The following is a 23,192-nucleotide window of genomic DNA, read 5'->3' as shown; positions in this document are numbered from 1 at the left end:
TGATTTTCGTTGACTTGGACCTATCCCGAACATGTACGTAATGGCTCCATTTTAAATCAAATGTACCTGAAAACGAACAGGTACAACTCTGAGTGTGTAACGCTATGTAAATAAAGGGGAAGCTACAGGTGTGACAATATTTATAAGTCTATACTAACGCATTCCTATAGAAAACCAGTGTTGACATTAGTCGCCGGATCACCCTGACAAACGATTATCGGTACAGAACTTCTTTTCCATATAGAGATCTGTAACATTGATTTGATTTATCGAGTGTTGTACCTGGCCACCTTCCAATAACCATAGAAAGGTCAATTTTTCTCTCGTCCCAAAATTTATGAATCAGTCTAATTATGTACAACGCCGTAAGATTCAGTACTGTCTGTATGTACTATGTATTACTGATCGACTGATAAAAATTATACGGGCCTAATTTATATAAATCAGTATCAATATAAAGTTGGTGTTCGGTAACGGAATAACACTCTATATACAATTAAAGACTTTCAAACTTTTACTGATATTTATATCCAAAAAAATCCAACATTCTATCCATTTGGCTCGTTTCTATTTTACCATACCTTGTATACGAACACTGTATCACTCTCCGTTTTGACCGCTAGAGAGCGTTTTCTTTATTTGTTTCATCACTAAATATTAAATTGATTTCATCATATTTGTCCGTCTCTTGTTCTGTCCATATATGGTTTCCGACGAATAAACACACGTATTTAACACACTCATGGTAACTTGTAAAGGTACTGTTCTGTATATCTGAATGTCCTCGCCGATTGACACCAGTATTTATACTCTATGTCACAACATTATCACAAGTCCAATACCTCTTTCTGTGTCCCTTTCATGCACCGAGGATATATGCGCACATACCTTTGAATTCTTGTGGTTCTTTGAAACTTCTTTAGTATTCAAAATACGTGGTAAGTGTGAATGTAAATGGGGTCGATATTAATACGATAGAAATGCCGTAGTAATGCAGTCATTTAAACCTTAACCCACTAACGAATTCCATTCATAAAGTGAGTAAATAGAGGTCGAATCTGAACCAGTGAACCATGTCGGGTGTACCCGAGTAGCGAACCAATGTATTGGTGGGGGACGCCGTACGCTCGACAATCGGGCACGCCTTCTATTGTAGCGATGGGGTATAATACACGAGTTGTAGCGGGCCATCTCAGTGGGATCAAAGTAACTGTACAGAACGCATACCTGGGATATATACACCTGTAAACATGGATTAATACAGTGATATATCAGAAACAATAAGTTATAATAACATTTATAATTTCGATTACTACGAGTGTATTATATTGGATCAATATTCCCACGGACACAATACAGGTAAGTCATTCATTTTATTTCACTCAAGGATATATCAGATTAATTGCGGCAAATTTCACATTATTCACAAACGAATACAGTTTTAAATAAGATTGAATTAATGTAAGAAAAAAATGAAATAAAATGAATTAAGGACTTAAGGATGTTTTCACTATGATATGATTATTTTTTCGTAACTTAAAAGTATTTTTGATGTAATAGAGAATACAGATAATTTCGCGCAAACAAAACAAACATACTATAATTTTACCGATCATTAAACGCAAACCATATTTACATACATTACATGTGTGGAAACATTTTGTCATTTAAACGGCATCGGTCTGTTTGCGCTCAGAAATTATAGACATTTGCGATTGAATGCTAACCGTACCGTACATACGACAGGCCAGGTATTGACTATGCCTGTGATGAGCGTCGAAGCTGACCTTTAAGGTACGGGACATTTCCAATGATTCTGAGACTTAATGAGTCCACAAAACCTTGATAACAACCGAGAAGCGGACAGTTATTAGACATGTATTGATTAATGGTATTCAGGGATGCAGTGGTTGTTTGTATTACAACATAGCGAAATCGTTCTTCCTTTTTATTGTGATACATAATTACAAATATATTCCAAAATAAATTGAATTTCCGAACGACGAATAAACAAAATGACAATCTAAACAAATAAATACACAGTAGAATTTGAACTAGACGAGCGAGTTGGAACACATCGTTTGATCAAGATGGCGGCGTCCAGTGTAGATCGTCGACGGTGGGCTCTGATATATCTGGTATTTTGAGTGCTTTATACTGTGAATTTTGAATAGAATTTCTGCAGATGAATTGTGCTGATTTGTAGTGATGCAGTTTCCATACTCTTTTATCGAACTATGCCTTTTATATTGTTATTTCGAACGCATTGATAAACTGTATAGGTAGTAACACGTTGAACTTTGACCTCACCTACACTCACCTGAGTCGAAAAGTTTTCACGTGCGACCCACGTCCATAACTCGTCACGCTCTACTGACGCGCTCTATCACGAAATGGCTGATAAACAGACATCCAATGTTATCGGCGATGCCCATAAGGTTTTGTTTGAGGGAACTTCAAGAGACACTGATGTTAGTAATTTGGACATTGCTCATTTTATGGCACGAATAGAAAATAGACTCAAGCACATTGAGGAACAAGTCGATAAAATAGACAAAGTTCAACATGACCTCACCTTATTATCATCCCGCGTGCGTGATATTGAAGAAAAGTTTGGGACATTAAGTTGTAAAACTCGAGATCTAGAGCACAGTGCTGAAGCGATTGGTCAAATGTTTGATTCAGTGAAGGCTAGGACGGATAAGCATAGTAATGATATCAGTGAGCTTAAAACCCAAGTAGAGAGGTCGGATTCTGTGGCCATGGCTTTAGAATTAGACAAGGCGTGCAATGATAGAGAGGAGCTGAGGTCAATAGTAACGGACCTCCAATGTCGCTCCATGAAGGCCAACCTCGTCTTCACCGGATTGAGTGAGAACGTGCAAGAGGACACAGAGGCACTAATTCGATCGTTTCTGTATAATGAACTTGATATTCAAGATGTTGAGTTTGGAAATGTTCATCGATTTGGTAAACGAAAACATGACAGGCCCCGTCCTATCGTAGCCAGATTCTTATACCAGAGTCAGCATAGCTTAGTTCTATCTCGTACTTACCTCCTTAGAGGCACTCGTTACGGCGTAAATGAGCAGTTTCCGTCCGCTGTGGAAGAAATCCGCAAGAAACTTTATCCAGTTGCAAAACGGCTTCGTAGGCTCAACCACAAAGTTAAATTTGTGAGAGATAAAATGTATGTGGATGGAGTTCTATACATTGGTGAAGAGACGGTAGCAGCAGATCAACCTAGTTCTGGTACATACTATAGTGACCGACGTGACGCCAAGCGACGTCGGAAATCCTCCACGCCGCGCTCGCCAGGTTCCAAAGCAAGTTCCGACACAGATCGCCAGGACAACAATGATGGTGGCAGGTCAGACAAGGGCGAACAAAGTCAGCAGAAGGGTTCTACGAGTCGTCAGCCTATGGATGCGCCCATGCCTAATCATGGACAATCATCAGATCGCGATGAGACTCGCGTTAAATCGGTCGATTAGCGGTTAGAGGAGGCCAATACCTCTATTCGTCTTTGTTGTTGGAACGTTCAGAGAGGGTTGATAAATAAAGTCGAGAACACTGATTTCTGTAATACATTTGGAGAAGCAGATATTGTTTGTCTAACAGAATGTTGGTTAGGCGATACGGATGAGCTTAATGTAAACGGTTTTAAATGCTTTAAACCTGTTATTAGATCAAATTGTAAAGGGGGGGTGGATTGGTATGTTTATATAAGTCATGGCTGCACGATTATATTACTCTAGAGTCTGTGCTTTTAGATAGTATTGTATGGGTAAAAATTGACGGTAAACTATTTCCTGACCAGAAAAGTGTTTATTTATCGCTTGTATATCTACCTCCCGAAGGTTCTGTATTTTATCGTTCGTACGAAGAGGATATATTCCTGGTACTTGAGAACAGCATCGGCTCTTATAGTTTATTAGGAAAGGTTTTTGTAATGGGCGATCTTAACAGTAGGACCGGCACAGATCCGGACTTTATACCTATTGACTCGTTGCATGATAGCATTCAACGTCAGCTTGATGGGTTTATTAGTTATCCTCGTGATCCATGTACAGTTACACGTACTTCAGAGGACCAACAAGTAAATACTTTTGGTCGTCATTTACTACATCTATGTAAAACAACGGGAGTTCAAATTATAAATGGTCGTACCTCGGGCGATCTGGATGGTAAATTAACATTTTTGAATTCAAATGGCTGTTCTGTTATAGATTATGCATTGACAGATAATGGTTCGATGTCATCTATTAAAAGTTTTGAAGTAGGTAGCTTTACGGAATACTCTGATCATGCACCAATATTCCTTGTTTTAGATGGTTTATCATCAAATAGTTCTCAATGTAACTGTTGTCGGGGTAATGATACGTATACCACTGTGACAAATGTGCATTGGTCAAATGATGCCAGTAGTAACGTTACGAATGAAATATCTGACGCCAGATTTTTAATACATAGCTGTGTTGAATCGCTTGTTAACTCAAGAGAAAGTGTCGATATATGTCTGGATAATTTTATTTCATGTACACGTACATTGTTTGATAAATATTGTATTTCCAACAGAAAAGTTATAAAATTGTGCATGTCCCTGTCATATCGGTACTTCGGTTAAAAATGAACCAGATAAGCCATGGTTTGACAGCAGTTGCAGAAGTTTGTATAAAATATATAAAAGAGCTTTATCTGAGTTTAACAGAGAGCGTTCCTTGACTAACCGAACTATGCTATATCATGCCAAAAAACAATATAAAGTCTATGAGAGAAAGATGAAACGCACCTATAATAGTATGGAAGGCAATATGCTAGATGTTTTGAAACGTAATAACCCTGTAGAATTTTATCGTAATTTTTCAAGACGTAAGACCTCAAAGAATGGAAATGTATCATTAACAGATTTTTTCAATTATTTCAAAGATCTGGCGGGTGAAGCAGATACTGGTAACTTATCAAATAGGGATGATTGTGAGTGTGTATATCCAGAGTTAGATGTAGATTTTAGTATTGAGGAAATAGCTGAAGTAATTAAGGCTCTGCCTAAGGGCAAAGCTGCTGGCATCGATATGGTTCTTAACGAATACTTCATTGAGTATAAAAATATGTTTTTACCAGTTTTGTTAAAATTATTTAATACCATGTTACAAATTGGTTATTTTCCAGAGTCATGGGCCCAAGGTGTCATAATTCCTCTGCATAAAAAGGGGGATATTAATAATGTGAACAATTATAGAGGTATAACATTAATTAGTCATTTAGCTAAATTATTTACGTCTTTGTTAAATAAGCGTTTGTTAAAGTGGAGTGCTCGTGAAGACATTGTCACCGATGCACAATTTGGTTTTAAGCCTGGGTTTGGTACTAGTGATGCTATCTTTGCGTTGCAAAGTTTAATTATCAATTCTATAGAGCAAAACAAACGACTATATTGTGCTTTTATTGATTACAGTAAGGCTTTTGATAGTATTAATCATCGGTATTTATGGCATAAACTTTGGAAAAGTGGTATTAGAGGGCGATTACTTAATGTAATTTCATCAATTTATGATAATGTACGTTCATGCGTGAAACTAAATGGTAAACTATCCGCCATGTTCGATTTGCATGTCGGTTTATTACAAGGGGAATCTTTGTCTCCCATGCTATATTCTTTATTTGTAAATGATATGGAAAGTGAATTTATAAACTCGAATTGTCAAAGTTACCCCTTACAGTTACTTAATCTTTTTATGCTAATGTATGCAGACGATACAGTCTTATTTTCCGAAGACGCTATTGACCTCCAGCATATGCTCAACTGTCTACAGACTTACACAGTTAAATGGAACTTAAAAGTAAACACAGATAAAACAAAAATTGTTATATTTAGGAAAAGGAGAAGAATATTACCTGGCGAAACATGGACTTTCAATGATAAATCTATAGAAATTGTTGATAAGTTTTGTTACCTGGGTTTGGTTTTTAATTTTAATGGAAGATTTGCTGTAGCACAAGATACATTAGCGTCTCAAGGCAGGAAAGCATACTTTCAATTAAAAAGAAAAATGAAAAACTTTTGTCTTAACACAGAAACAAAAATATCCTTATTTGATACATATGTTACATGCATATTAAATTATGGTTGTGAAGTGTGGGGGCAAGATGTTTCGCCCCAAGTTGAAAAAATTCACCTCCTTTTCCTTAAAGACATACTTAATGTTAGAAAAACAGTCAATACATCTATGGTGTTTTTCGAAACGGGTAGATATTCATTGTATGTTCAACGTAAGACAGCTGTTATGAAATATTGGTTAAAACTATTGAAAACAAACAATTGCATTCTGAAATCTTGTTATGATGCACTAGTCGAATTGAATAGCAGAAAACCTCATTGTAAAACGAATTGGGTCTATCATATTAAGCACGAACTTTGTAGTTTGGGATTTGGATATGTTTGGAAAAATCAATGTGTTTTAAATGAAAATCATTTTTTGCAAATATACCACCAACGTATTAATGATGTTTTTGTTCAAGAATTATATAGTGCGTTTGATGTATCTCCTAAATGTTATTTGTATAAACATATTGTTGATAATTTTTGTACACAGTTCTATTTAATTAAGCCTGTAAATAATAAATTCAAGAAGTTTTTAAGCCAATTCCGTATGCAATGTCATAGTCTTAATATCGAATCCGGACGTTATAATAATATTCCTAGAAATCAAAGGACTTGTTCATTATGTGATAAAAATGACGTCGAAGATGAAGTACATTTTGTTCTTCTCTGTCCGGCATATTCTGAATTAAGAGAAAAATACATTAACAGATATTTTTATCATAGACCAAGCGTGCATAAGTTTATAGAATTATTCTCTAGTAAAGATGTTAAAATTTTGAATATGTTGGGTAACTTTTTGTTTCGTGCAACAGAAAAAAGAAAAACTCTGCTCACAATTAATTAAATGATAAAATTGCTTTTTTATTTGCCGTCAGCATCAACGTAGGTTCTGTTGTGATCACGTCTTTTATACATATGTAGCTTATTAGTATATTGAAATACTGAAATATTGTCCTCCGCCATCTTATACTTGTATACATTGTATGTCATATTATAATGATAATAATTGTACTGTTCCCTATATGCTTGTTATGCATTCGGATGAAATAAAAAAAAAAAAAAAAAAAAAAAAAAAACACATCGTTTAATCTATATATGATAAGCGGTTTAATACGCTCTCTAACATTATGTAACGTGTGTAATCACTGATGCGAGTCTGACCGTGTCACACCCGTTACACAGAGTAGGTACATGTAATACAATAGCCTTTGAATGTAAACCTTACCGCGTTATGTTCATTGATAGCATTGGCTGTACTTATTGTCCTCTCCCCTGGCTAGCGGCCTCTCCCTATCCTAGATCTAGTAGGTGTAAGAGAGAGTCCGGTGTTTGTGATGGTGGTCATATGTCCATCCTCTAGTATTTCAAGCTAAGAATTGATCTTGCCAATTGCATTTACCAATGTTTGAAATGTATCGGTCATTTCACCTGACTCGTGTTCGAGACCTATATTAGTTTCTGTTACATCTTACAGGGATTTATAAGTGAGAAATCCTTGATCTTAAGCACGCATTGTCTTCAATATGGAGCAATATGTCGTCATGTAAACGTAGGTTTTATTAATTGTTCATTAGTTTTTTTCCCATTACCCTGTTTCCTGAATATAAGAATGTTGTTATTCACGTTATCTTGGGTACGGAACAATTGGGAAATTCTCCTTTTTTCTCTGGAAGGGATGTGTTGGCCATCATGGCCCCACTGTTGATATGTCACCCTGAATAGTGATGACTTGTATGCTCCTTTAGAAGAAGTGACCTTTTCATATATGTATTGACCATATCAAGGAATGACAGCCGCTATTTTTAAATTCTAGTTGTAATCAATAAATCGATAAAGATAATAAAACATCTAGGAATATATCCAACCACTATTGATTTACCAGAATGGACGGGTAGACTACACGTTAATGTTGGGTTAGGTATGGACACTTGCGTCCGATTATGCTGGTCATGGTATTGCTGTGTTCAAGTATTCATTATGTCAGCCCTGAGCCGAATGTATACATTTTAGTCTCTGTTACGGACTTTGACGACTTCTCTTTGAATTGTAAACAAATAACAACACGAAGTATTGTGGCAGTATAGTGACGTTACACAGGTATTGTTATGTCATTTATCTCAAAGTCGGTATACATATGTACTTACGTTGGTTTCAGGTTTACGCAAAATCGTCCCATTAATAGGCACAAACACCACTTTTTGAAGATCCACGGCCGGTGTTTACATAAGTGTAGTCGTTCTTATAAATCAAAATCACAAAACATTCAGAAATAAAAGGATAAGGTCTAATCTACTACATGAAATCAGCGGGGAATCGATATGCTAATTTGTTTTTCTTTTGTTTCAGATTATAAATATCGAAAATGGAAATCCGGCGAATGATGACGGCGTGGGTGATATCTGTGGTGATAATTAGTATGATTTTGACACCCGTCAACTCTGCGACAACTACTGAAGCGATAACATCAACAGTAGAGGCAACAGCAGCCACAACAACTACAGAAGTGGCTACAACAACTGAAGAAACAACAACAACAACCGAAGCAGCAACGACAACAACTGAGACAGCAACAACAACATCTGAAGCAGCAACGACAACAACTGAAGCAGCAACAACAACAACTGAGACTGCAACGACAACAACTGAGACAGCAACAACGACAACTGAAGCAGCAACAACAACAACTCAAGCAGCAACAACATCAACTGAAGCAGCAACAACAACTGAGCCAGCAACGACAACATCTGAAGCAGCAACGACAACAACTGAGCCAGCAACGACAACAACTGAAGCAGCAACAACAACAACTGAGGCAGCAACGACAACAACTGAGATAGCAACAACAACAACAACTGAGGCAGCAACGACAACAACTGAAGCAGCAACAACAACTGAGACTGCAACGACAACAACTGAGACAGCAACAACAACATCTGAAGCAGCAACGACAACAACTGAAGCAGCAACGACAACTGGAGCAGAAACAACAACAACAACTGAAGCAGCAACAACATCAACTGAAGCAGCAACAACAACTGAGCCAGCAACGACAACATCTGAAGCAGCAACGACAACAACTGAGCCAGCAATGACAACAACTGAAGCAGCAACAACAACAACTGAGACAGCAACAACAACAACTGAGACAGCGACAACAACAACTGAGGCAGCAACGACAACATCTGAAGCAGCAACGACAACAACTGAAGCAGTAACGACCACAACTGAAGCAGCAACGACAACAACTGAGCCAGCAACGACAACAACTGAGCCAGCATCGACAACAACTGAGACAGCAACGACAACAACTGAAGCAGCAACAACAACAACTGAGGCAGCAACGACAACATCTGAAGCAGCAACGACAACAATTGAAGCAGCAACAACAACAACTGAAGCAGTAACGACAACAACTGAAGCAGCAACAACAACAACTGAAGCAGCAACATCAACTGAGACAGCAACAACAACAACTGAGGCAGCAACGACAACAACTGAGACAGCAACAACAACAACTGAAGCAGCAACAACAACAACTGGAGCAGCAACAACAACTGAGACAGCAACGACAACAGCTGAAGCAGCAACGACAACAACTGAAACAGTAACAACAACAACTGCAGCAGCAACAACAACATCTGAGCCCGCAACGACAACAACTGAAGCAGCAACAACAACAACTGAGACAGCAACGACAACAACTGAGCCAGCAACGACAACAACTGAAGCAGCAACAACAACAACTGGAGCAGCAACAACAACTGAAGCAGCAACAACAACAACTGAGACTGCAACGACAACAACTGAGACAGCAACGACAACAACTGAGACAGCAACGACAACAACTGAAGCAGCAACAACAACAACTGGAGCAGCAACAACAACTGAAGCAGCAACGACAACAGCTGAAGCAGCAACGACAACAACTGAAACAGTAACAACAACAACTGCAGCAGCAACAACAACATCTGAGCCCGCAACGACAACAACAGAAGCAGCAACAACAACAACTGAGACAGCAACGACAACAACTGAGGCAGCAACGACAACAACTGAGACAGCAACGACAACAACTGAGCCAGCAACGACAACAACTGAAGCAGCAACAACAACAACTGCAGCAGCAACAACAACAAATGCAGCAGCAACAACATCTGAGCTCGCAACAACAACAGCTGAAGCAGCAACGACAACAACTGAGACAACAACAACGACAACTGAACCAGCAACGAGTACAACTGAAGCAGCAACAACAACTGAGATAACAACAACAACTGAAGCAGCAGCAACAACAACTGAGACAGCAACGACAACAACTGAGACAGCAACAACAACTGAAACAGCAACAACACCAACTGAGCCAGCAACGACAACAACTGAGACGGCAACGACAACTGAAGCAGCAACAACTGAAGCAGCAACAACAACAACTGTATCAGCTACAACAACTGAAGCAGCAGCAACAACAACTGAGCCAGAAACTACAACAACTGAGCCAGCAACGACAACAACTGAAGCAGCATCGACAACAAATAAAGTAGAAACAACAACATCTGAGACAGCATCTGAAACATCAACAACAACAACTGAACCAGCGACAACTGCAGTAGCAACGATAACAACTGAAGCAGCTACAACAACTGAAACAGCAACAACAACATCTGAAGCAGCAACGACAACAGCTGAAACAGCAACGACAACAACTGTAGACACAGCGACGGCTGAGGCAACAACAACAACAGTAGAAGCCACATCAAGAGTAGCTACTACAACTGAAGCTGTTACAACTGCAGAGGCAACGACAACAGTAGCGACTTCAGAAGCACACTGAGGCAAACACAGTATCCGACACGAACCGCACAACGGAAGCCGCCACAACTGCAGAGGCTACAACTACAGTATCTACGACAACTGAAGCCGCCACAACTGCAGAGGCAACAACTACAGTATCTTCGACAACTGAAGCCGCCACAACTGCAGAGGCAACAACTACAGTATCTACGACAACTGAAGCCGCAACAACTGCAGAGGAAACAACTACAGTGTCTACGACAAGTGAAGCCGCCACAACTGCAGAGGCAACAACTACAGTATCTATGACAACTGAAGCCGCCACAACTGCAGAGGCAACAACTACAGTATCTACGACAACTGAAGCTGTCACAACTGCAGATGCAACAACTTCAGTGTCTTCAACAACTGATGGCGCCACAACTGCAGAGTCAACAACTACAGTATCTACGACAACTGAAGCCGCCACAACTGCAGAGGCAACAACTACAGTATCTTCGACAACTGAAGCTGTCACAACTGCAGAGGCAACAACTACAGTATCTACGACAACTGAAGCCGCAACAACAGCAGAGGAAACAACTACAGTGTCTACGACAAGTGAAGCCGCCACAACTGCAGATGCAACAACTACAGTATCTATGACAACTGAAGCCGCCACAACTGCAGAGGCAAAAACTACAGTAGCGACTACAACTGAAGCCGCAATAACTGCAGTGGCAACAACTACAGTATCTACGACAACTGAAGCTGTCACAACTGCAGATGCAACAACTTCAGTGTCTTCAACAACTGATGGCGCCACAACTACAGAGGCACAAACTACAGTATCTACGACCACTGAAGCCGCCACAACTATAGAGGCAACAACTACAGTATCTACGACAACTGAAGCCGCCACAACTGCAGAGGCAACAACTACAGTATCTACGACAACTGATGGCGCCACAACTGCAGAGGCACAAACTACAGTATCTACGACAACTGAAGCCGCCACAACTATAGAGGCAACAACTACAGTATCTACGACAACTGAAGCCGCATCAACTACAGAGGCAACAACTACAGTATCTACGACAACGGAACCCGCCACAACTGCAGAGGCAACAACTACAGTATCTACGACAACTGAAGCCGTCACAACTGCAGAGGCAACAACTACAGTATCTACGACAACTGAAGCCGCCACAACTGCAGAGGCTACAACTACAGTATCTACGACAACTAAAGCCGCCACAACTGCAGAGGCACCAACTACAGTAGCGACTACAACTGAAGCCGCCACAACTGCAGAGTCAACAACTACAGTATCTACGACAACTGAAGCCGCCACAACTGCAGAGGCAACAACAACAGTATCTACGACAACTGAAGGCGCCACAACTGTAGAGGTACCAACTACAGTATCTACGACAACTGAAGCCACCACAACTGCAGAGGCAACAACTAAAGTAGCGACAACTGAAGCTGCCACAACTGCAGGGGCAACAACAACAGTAGCTGCTACAACTGAAACCGCCACAACAGTAGCGTCTACAACTAATTCAGTTACATCTGCAGAAGCAACAACAGCAATTGCGGCTACGACGCCCCCGGCAACGACGCCCCCAGCAACGACGTCACCGACAACGACCACAGCTGCCACTACAACGACAGGTACAGTAATTTTAAGCAATACTAATAGTTATAAAGCATCATTTATATCGTGAATTTATCTGAACCTAGATAAACAATTAGAAATCGCGAGGTTCTTTGTCTTGATATACATTTTATACAATAAGTTGTGCATGACTTTAGTTATCTTTGGCTTATATGTATCGCCAGTTTCACTTATGTTTATCTGTTTATGTTGCAGTTCCTCCAGTTGATCGTAAGTAACCAAACCATTCCATACCAGACTATCTATTCGATATTGTACAATGAGAAGTGCCAATATTACATCGTTATATTTCATATATGTTGCATATTAAATATTATAAAAGTATTTTTTAGCACTGTAAATTGTAAAATAATTGCGATGCGTATTATATTTTAATTTGAAATATAATTTTTATAAGAAAAATGCAAATGGAACTGTAACAGTGGAATAATCCAGTTCCGTTATGGTAGCTTAACCATTCCTGTTTGCGTTTCAGCTAACACCCAACAAGCTTCAATTATAACTGTAGTGTTTCCGATAACGTCCCCTACCAATCTATCGGACACCACGACACAGAGCTACACAGCTTTTCGCGCTGACATCCTTGCCTTGGTATGTACCTAGCTCATATGTTTTGTCATTTAAATGAAAGCAACAACTTCAACAATTTGTAAAGAATTATGACATATTTTCTTTGCAGTATAAACACATTTTTCAGATTATTTTTAATATCGAAAACAATATTGTGATGTCTTTGTTTGTAAAGATAACGTGATTGTTATGTCAGATATCTGTATCTATTTGATTTTACAGTTGACTCAGCATTACTCGAGATTTGTGACAGGCTTCATACGGGTTATTATTATATCACTACAGTAAGTACAGGTCATTATTACTGCTATGGATACAGACGATGTATTATCTCAATCTTCCACGCGCTGTTAATTAACATCGATATTCTGAATCTTTTCAAAGCTTTTGTTGTAAAACAGTCTAAATTGGTAAAAATCCAATAATTTAACCTTCTCAACACTTTTTTTGTAAAATGCAATATTTCAATCATCTCACTACTATTGGTAAACACCATTTTCCCCACAGATCAGGAAGTGTGATTGCCAAACATGAGGTTGTCACTGAGAAGACAGAGGCTGCCGCCTCTGCATTGGCCAATACTCTGACGGATATAGGTACCCAGAAAGTCTCTTTCTCGCTGAATAACCAGACTGTTTCAGCGTCGTCGGTCACCATTGAGCGGCCCAGTCAAACAGGTTGGTATCGCATTGCATAATGGGCAAGGTAAATGTTTCACCTTTGCTCGACTATAATGAGGTGAAAATATTTTCCTATCAATTAAAATTATAAAAACTAGAATATGACATGTGACACACACATTTTGATAGACGGTACTCCATGTCATCGTAATAAATCAAGGGTATTTCGGGATAACATGTAACCGTTGCCTTTTACAGTATGTTAGGGGATGTTTCGCCATAAAAAGGTTCTGCTTTTTCCCCCCAATCAATTCTAAATGCTATGCTATGTTTTTTCATATGTGTTGAAATCAATGCATAATGATGTTAATTATTACTTATTTATAATGAAAACGGTCTTAAGCTAGTACATTAATAATCCGAAATAAAAGGCCAAAATAAATTCAAAGTAAAATCAAAATCATTTCTATGGAATATATATTCAGCCACTATAGGGCCTTCTTCAGTCCAAAATTTTTATCCTTGGATATAAGACTAGCCCGTCTTTGACTTTATACGCTTAGATAGCTATGTATGCCATTGCCTAAATACAACTTCAGATCCTCATGTTAACCTAGCGTTAGTCCAACAACAGTATTGAAACTATAAATGTGTTTAGATGGCAGTATTGGTTGGCGTGTTTGCTGAATTTACTTAATGTAACAGGTCCCTTGTTTGTGTTTGTGGGCGAGTTCTGTGAGACTGTTGCTCTGATTTGGCAGATAATTCCATACTGTTCTATCCTATTTTCAGATATCGTTATATCGCCGACAACAGACAAGTGTTTGGTGTTCGACAGAACGTATACTTGTACATCCGGCTCTGTGTGTCAGGTGGTTAATGGAAATGCTCAGTGTGTGTAAGTACCAGCAGTAACAGGCCAATATAGTAATTCTCATAGTTTCATTTTCATTCTATAATATTCAATGCAAGAAGGAAGGATATGTGTATAATGTAGTGTCTTATCATGTTTGAAGAAAATTGCATTTATCATTATATCCCGTTTACACTCTATCTTTCTTTTTCTTTTCGCAGACTTTCAGAGACAAGTGGTAAGTGTCTTTCTTGCTACGATATAATACTTACTAGTATTTTATACAAACCTCTCCTCTTGGGAAGTAAAACCAAATTATAATACAGAACATGTTTTTATTAATTCTAATAAAAGGGCAGATTAATGTTTTCCTATTAATTAAAATTATCAGTAAAATTAATTTTTTTTTTATTTTAGCATCAATTTTCTGGAACAAACAGTGCTAAAATGAGATAATCGCTAGCATAGATAAATTCTTATTGTAATGGTCATAATTTCAACCTCTGAATGCTTATTTTTTTAGATGGATTTGACCTTGTCGTTGGCCTTGGAGTAGGGATCCCATTAGCGTTCATTGCATGTCTGATCGCTATTATAACATGTATATATGCCAAACGGTCTCGTCGAAGAGGCAGCAAGGATCTGGAAAATTTCGATAGGTAAGGGCCCAGGAAAAATATCTCTAAGGGATAGATAGATCGTTATGGATATCTAGTTTGTCCAGTTATAAATTGATAATTTATGGTTGTATTTGAATAAAATTGGTATCGTCATTTTAGGATCAAAGCATTACAGTTTGTAGTAAGTTCAAGTGATGATGAAATTTGTGAATTTTCAATGTTTGGTAATGTATGTCAATCTTTATGAAATGATTCATTATGATAATTAGTTCGAAAATAATTCATATGTTTACCTTTTCAATATTGCACTATCGTTAGAAATAATGTTGAATGTACTCATTGTATTTTAGAACCCTTGTTGGCGGTATGCCTTACCCATCTGGTATCGCACCTAAGTTTAACACGTGGGGAAGACCAGCTTACTATCACCCTGGCGGCTGGCATGATCCCGACTCCGACTCCGAGTCTTCGGAAAATAATAGAAAACGCACAAGACGAGAGGCCGATTTATACCAGGGCAGAGATTTTTACGGTAAGTGTCAACAGTTTTATTATTCCTGTTAAAGGGGCGTTAGACCGGCACCTGTTTTGAATAAAAGGAGGAAAAACATCACGTGACCAAGTCTTAAATTGTTATATCATTAGAACAAGTATCAAGTGCTATAAAAGTAACACTTATTTATACGAAATCTCTATGTGAAATATCAACGAATATTAGATAAAAATAGGAAAATTTAGAAAAAGTAAAAGGATATTTTTATTAGAGCGTGCATTGGTAAGAAAAAAATGGTCAAGCATAGAATAGAATATGTATGTCTATAGAACTTAGGCCGTTTTTACTAATGATATGCATATGATGATATCAAAATAATATATTGTTTTATTCCTCAGCATATGACAACCCAGATACGTCTAATTTCTCGTGGGATTTCATGTACCAGTATGTTGACCCAAAACAAAAGGTAAGAAGTCACACAACATGTCAGAAAATCTGGCAGGTTGATTTAAATTATGATTCATATCTAAATTCTTTTCAAGCCAAATCTATAAAAGAATTTGATACATTATTAATATAAACTGATAAATTTAGTATTAACTGTATACATGCATATATAGCATAAAAACAAGCACGGTAAAAATAAAACCAATAATTAAAGTAATTTTCACTACGACTGATGAAAGTAACGCACTCAACGAAGTTTCCGTTTTTCTTTCAATTTTTAAAAATCTTTTGGTTATTGTTAGAAAGTCTTCCTAATGTTAAACATTATTTATATTACTGTTATTTTTTTTGTTCATTTCAGTATAAAATACAGAGACCAAATGCAGATTTATCGCCCAATCCTGTTTATGTGGTACGTATACATCAAAATAACCTGTTAAATAAACATCGTTTTTTCCGGAATGCATGGTAGCTTTTTTCAATGTATTAAATTTCTAACTCTCTTTTATTTTGATAGCATTCTTGTAATAACATTATGACATCCGAATATCGTTATCCTCAAATTTACAACCTATTTTATCGTTGCAGAAGAAGTAAAGAGGACAAATAAAAGATGAAGAAACTTGCCAGAAAACAACGAGTATATCACAATCGTCATTTTAAAGTGCGATATTGACGATGCCTAGCAACACGGGAAGTGCAATCGATGTCCAGTAGATGTTGTGATTATAACGGTTTCCCCTACTGAATCATCGATGTCAGTAGGATGGTATTGGACGTTTTAAATAATGCATAGTGCCGGCTAGAATATGACATGTAACACATAGACGGTACTCCGTGTCATCGTAATAAATCAAGGGGTATTTAGGGATAATATGTAACCGCTGCCTTTTAAAGTATATTAGGGGATGTTTCGCCATAAAAGGTACTGCTCGTTTTTCCAATCAATTCTAAATGCTATGCTGTTTTTTCATATGTTGAAATCAATGCATAATGATATTAATTATTATAATGGTTTAATTATGTCTCAAAGTGTGCTAGAGATACGCTTTCGTCAATACCGAGGGCGCACTTCAACACATGCCTCCATTCCACTGACCACGGTATCCATTGTGTTCACATGATATCTGAGACGTCCTCTGATTGGAGGATATCGGGATATCAATCACCAATAGTACGTCAGTACTTCATTATCAGCATTTCGTAATTATCCAGTGTCGGGTATTTTTCGTTTCGTATTTTATGTACTTCATTTTATATTTACGGTTATTCCAAGAATTCATCTCATAAATTATTATAAAGCAGGTTCTTGGTACAAACCATGTTAATTAAATTTTCGTTAATTGATTCTGTAATTCCATGACAACAGCATAATCAAACTGACTATAGAGTTGATACCACCAATCAAAACTGTAATGTGATAGTTCACAGTCCCCACATCAGTGAACCATTCAGTATATTGTACATAGAGTGCGAGTGGTCTATAAGCCAGTATGGGTAGACGTAGACTATATCATCTCATATTTATATATATTATAAGGTAATCATGTAAGATATGTGTGACCGATATTAGTGTGGATTCTCACAGACAAATCACTCAATGAACAAACAGTGTCAATAGTCATATTAAACTGCACGGGTCTATAGAACGGATGTGAGTCTGTGAGTGTTATAACATTGACCTGTTCACTGAAAGTAGGAACGCAGGAACGCTTTTACTTTCACGACAGGGATTATTCATGTGAGCTTTTACTGAATGGAACTCTGAATTTGTGTATTAGTCATTGATATTCAATGCTGTTTTAAATCATAGACACTACAGCGTGATGCCAGTATGATTGTTATAGCAGTGGTATGAGTGTAAATTGTCCTGGCGACAAAGTGTGAATGAACCAATGTTAAATGTTCCGGGTGTAAGGATGTAATACCTGATCAAACATTATTATTTTATGGACATATTTTTACATATATATGATTGCCATGTTTTATTAAAGAGGTTATTTTTGAAATGTAACATGTTTGTGTCATTTTTTGCGTAATTTTTAAAACTACTGCGGATATCATATTAAATGATAGTTCAACATAGATTATGTATCCATTCCTATAAATCGTTGACGCTATGACATGTAACAAATGACGACTCCATGATATGACTGTGAGGTATTCCAAAGTTTACATATATTCGTTACCAAAACCAGATATTTACTGGAACTGATTCTAAACGATAAAAAGTACTTCCAATGGAAAAATTTTCCATAGATCTTTACAGTTTTAAACAACTTTGCAACATAATTCGATTATAAGCTTATATGAACGATGGAGGTATTTTACGCGAGGTTTCAGGGAAATGTGGTAAAATCACAAATATTTAATTAGAGATTTTGAAAAGCTTTATCCCATATCTATGTTTAAGATGGAGGTCACATGTGCATAGCTGTTTCCATGTGTTTGAGGATGACCAAGATGCCGACATTTTTTTGAAAGAGGAGACAATGGGAATAACTCACCAACCACATGATAACTGACAACGTGCATGACTTTTGTTTCTAGTGGTGATGGAATGACGTCAAAAGATGATATCCCACGCTAACGTCAGTTCAGCGGGAAGTTTAAAAAATAGTTATGTTCCATCCCCACTGGAGATACTAGTCCCGAACAAACTTTATCGGATATCACGTGGTACGTGAATAATGCCAATTGTATTGTTTTTATTCTGTTCTATTGCCATCTTTTTCATCGGAATGCACTCTGTCGTTTTAAAATATTCTTATATGTAAAATGTGTTTTATTTGAGGATACATAGACACCTGCATTACATCACAGGTCATGTATCACCATGTCACATCTAGACTTCTACAATGTAAGTAATATGTACAAACCATGAAAATATCATCGTAATGTACAGACTGACACCGTCTAATAGGTTGTCACTACAGTCAATGTATTTTCTTATGCAATGGTATGTACGTGTATGTTATAAAAATGTTTTAAAACTACATTTTATAAAATACAAAACACATAAAAATGAATGTTGAAGGTGTCTGTCATTGAATAAGCATTGGCGCTGGTTTTAATTCTTAAAATGAACAATCAATTGCAAACGACTATCAAAAGACTAGATATAGATGTGGGCTTATAACTAAATTCAGTTTATTCTCGCTACATTAATTCAGATGGTATGAAAACAGATTCATAACGTGAAGATAAACAAGTCTTAAAAAATCTATCGTCATTCTAGCATGTTACAGTATGATAATGAAATGAATTTGCAGACAAAAAATGTTACTCATGGATAATCCTACCACTCTAATACGTGCTCGTTAAATTATACGACATAAAAGTAGTATCGATATGCACCGCAGTTCTCTTTCATTCTGAGCCTATTGATACTTGTAAAGTGTTTAGCATGTGTCAGAGTGATGGTGTAAGAAGAAAACATTCTATGTTATGCTGCTATTAAATCCTACATCATACAATGTAGAGAATCATCCGAGCAGAAACAGATGCAGTACCTGTTTTATTCGTTTGCTTTGTGTTTGTATAATGACAGGTGTGACTAGCTAGATTGGTTTGTGTGACATCACCACTTTCTAATGAGTCTCGCTGATTGTGAACACACCCAAAACAGGTGCTCATTAATTACAATGATATGTAACTTTTGTATCAACGTTGAACTATCCCTAGATTTCATAAATCTTGTTATACCAATGGGCATATGTTTTACTCAGTAATTCAGAAAAAAAGTCAGATGTCTTCAAATGTTTAATTTGGGGTCAGTTTTTGATGAATCGCAATGTCATTGTACGGTAAATCTCAAGGCCATTATATGGAGAATCTCAATGTAAATCATAAGCCCATTATATGGTGAATTTCAAGGTAAATCTCAAGGCCATTATATGGTGAATCTCAAGATCATTGCATGGTAAATCTCAAGGCCATTACATGGTGAATCTCAAAGTCATTGCATGGTAAATCTCAAGGCCATTATATGGTGATTCTCAAGGTCATTGTTTGGTAAATCTCAAGGCCATTATATGGTGAATCTCAAGGTCATTGTACGGTAAATCTCAAGGCCATTATATGGTGAATCTCAATGTAAATCCTAAGGCCATTATATGGTGAATTTCAAGGTAAATTTCAAGGCCATTGTATGGTGAATTCCAAGATCATCGTATGGTTACTCTCAAGGCCATTATATGGTGAATCTCAAGGTCATTGCATGGTAAATCTCAAGGCCATTATATGGTGAATCTCAAGGACATTGTATGGTAAATCTCAAGGCCATTATATGGTGACTCTCAAGGACAGCTTATGGTTAATCTCAAGGCCATTATATGATGAATCGCAAGGACATTGCATGGTAAATCTCAAGGCCATTATATGATGAATCGCAAGGACAGCGTATGGTTAATCTCAAGGCCATTATATGGTGACTCTCAAGGACAGCGTATGGTTAATCTCAAGGCCATTATATGGTGACTCTCAAGGACAGCGTATGGTTAATCTCAAGGCCATTATATGATGAATCGCAAGGACATTATATGATGAATCGCAAGGACATTGCATGGTAAATCTCAAGGCCATTATATGATGAATCGCAAGGACATTGCATGGTAAATCTCAAGGCCATTATATGATGAATCGCAAGGACATTGTATGGTGAATCCGTAGGTTATTCTATGATGAATAAAGTTACCTTGTTGGTATATAAAAACAGTAAAAACAAAACAAAAAATACAAGAATATAATTTATTTCCCAACTGATCCCTTTCATAACATTTCATAATCTTGGGAAATAACACAAAACAATCACTTTCATAATATCTTAGCACTGATAAATATTACATACAGGCAACCGACCATGATAGGTATGTTTATTTGTTACATAGCTTATATTTCCTTACCTGAACCAGAATTTCTGGTCAATTTCAGGTGAATGTTTAGTCAAGATATCTTGACCTGAAATTCAGGTTAGGAAATATCGGCTGTGTATTTGTTACATTGCATGATTTAAATGAACATAAAATTGATGCACATGTACGATATCGCGTGAAATTTATGAGATGAAAATATGATAAGATGTTCGGCCAATACCTACTTTAACAAAAATATATTTCTAAAGTCCGGAATGTTCTGTTTTTCATTTTTTTTATTATGCAATTTTGGCCTGTTTATCTTATAAAATACATGTACATGTATATATAAAATTATAAAACAAAAGAGCACTATAGAGGAATGCATATACAGTTGTGAATTACTTTGAATCATATCAATTTCCCGTATTTGTATATGTTATTAAGTAAATGGTATAGGATAAATTGATAACATAATAAAGGTATACGTAATACAATACAATGTTACATTCTTCTCCTCATATATCCATTTTATGTATCTCAAGGCATTCGCAATATACTTTTATGGGCATTGTGCATAAATTGACAATGAAATACAGAGAACCAGCTCTGAACAAACGTTAATTAAAAACCAATATATATTGCAATGCGAAATAACACAGTACGATACAACTGAATATTACAGGGATATTCCCTATCTATCTCCAGTTTTGTTATAAAAAACAAATGCCTGATCTCGAAAATCCTCCCCAGTTATACCACTATGTATATACATACCCGAAAATTATAACTGCCTATACAATAGTGTTACCCATTAGAATTGGGAATGTTTCAGGCATGTTAAATCGAAAAGTTACTAGTTAATTAACACATTACTTTAATGACCCTTTCCGCACACGAGAAGCGTAACAATAAATTACTTCATTGCTTCTATATCCACATGGCTATTTCATTGATAAGCACCTATATAATACACAAGTTTAAATTTCACCCAATATCTTGACTAGTGCAATGAAAATACCATCATATAGGTATATCCGAAAGGAGGTTCTATCCAAACCATGGCAGTAGCCAAAGGTAATAAACGTCACGTGGAAGTTTATGTATAGTTCTATCACTTTTAATAAAATGATATTTACATAAACATCAATGATATATCTTATCCTCCTATTAACGTACACATTTTGAGCAGATATCGTTCAACGTTCAAAATATCGAATCATGGCAACAAAGGTTTTCAATGAAACCAATTTCATGATTTTTATGGACGCTATTTGTGAATTCTTCAATATTTATCGCTTATATTTCACCATTCGTTAAAAAACGGCACGCATATGGCTATCATTATATTTCATATACAGTATGATTCCCCTTATTTACATTTGTAATTGTTATATAAAATAAAATATTGCACAATACCACGCACCACTGGCGTGTGAACATATTAATTAAATATATTTGTTACCCAATATCAATAATATACGCAATATAATACATCATAAATATATATTGATTGTTAATTGATAATGCCTACTATTGCTTTAGACGATTGACATCACACTGTGCTTTAGTATTACGGTGCTTTAGTATTACATTGTCTTATTTTTTATCGTCATTAAAAACTCGGTTAATTTAAAATAAAATATTTGATTACTGACACGTTTTTTATCTACTATAAGATAAAATGTTTAAAACCATTCTATAGATTAATATCATATCATCATTTGGTTTTGATTTCCGAATATAATTTGCTTTGCTCTCTTATCTTGTTAGATCTTATCGGGTGAATATTTGCAGTACACTCAAATAAACTAATGGTGAAATATTTGATTTAAACAAGAGGTAGGTAATCCTCTAAATATCACCTTTACTTTAGCTATGTCTACTCTTATGATATGATGTAATAATGTTTGACAGTATATAATAGCACCATATGGACTTAGTCTTAACTCATCATCTTTAAAGGCATTTTTAAAGGCATTAATGCTTGTTTCGTCTCCAGGGTCTGTCGGTCGTTTTTTTTCTTCAGCGGAGTCCATTCCCACCGGTCTGTAATAGCAAGAGACAATATTTTCAAAAACTTTTGTTGTAACAATGATACTACAAACGTACATATTGTAGTGGTAATATCATATCTAAGTTCTGCCAGAACTTTGTCATCTATACTTATTTACGC

At 36.7% G+C, this 23,192-nt stretch overlaps 2 protein-coding genes across 2 annotated transcripts in view; one reads left to right on the top strand and one right to left on the bottom strand.

Annotated features, from left to right (window-relative positions):
• The first annotated feature begins 1,186 nt into the window (after positions 1-1,186).
• On the top strand, positions 1,187-18,172 carry LOC138320584 (mucin-22-like). The gene is made up of 14 exons (XM_069263654.1): positions 1,187-1,359; positions 8,453-10,925; positions 10,969-12,553; positions 12,753-12,767; positions 13,033-13,148; positions 13,350-13,411; positions 13,635-13,804; positions 14,540-14,645; positions 14,822-14,838; positions 15,124-15,259; positions 15,571-15,752; positions 16,112-16,182; positions 16,525-16,575; positions 16,752-18,172. Exons 2-14 carry the CDS (start codon positions 8,469-8,471, stop codon positions 16,758-16,760), a joined length of 4,977 nt encoding a protein of 1,658 aa, XP_069119755.1. The 5' UTR covers positions 1,187-1,359; positions 8,453-8,468; the 3' UTR covers positions 16,761-18,172.
• Positions 18,173-20,898: 2,726 nt separating this feature from the next.
• The window catches only part of LOC138322095 (pneumococcal serine-rich repeat protein-like), a 61,346-nt gene continuing 59,052 nt past the window's right edge, over positions 20,899-23,192 (bottom strand). The window contains 1 exon segment of the mRNA XM_069266151.1: positions 20,899-23,065. Within this exon segment, the coding sequence (XP_069122252.1) occupies positions 23,042-23,065 (24 nt within the window). The 3' untranslated portion in view covers positions 20,899-23,041.

This window comes from Argopecten irradians, chromosome 4, assembly GCF_041381155.1.
Source record: "Argopecten irradians isolate NY chromosome 4, Ai_NY, whole genome shotgun sequence".
Taxonomy (NCBI): Eukaryota; Metazoa; Mollusca; class Bivalvia; order Pectinida; family Pectinidae; genus Argopecten; species Argopecten irradians.
This window is presented reverse-complemented; position numbering and strand designations above follow the sequence as displayed.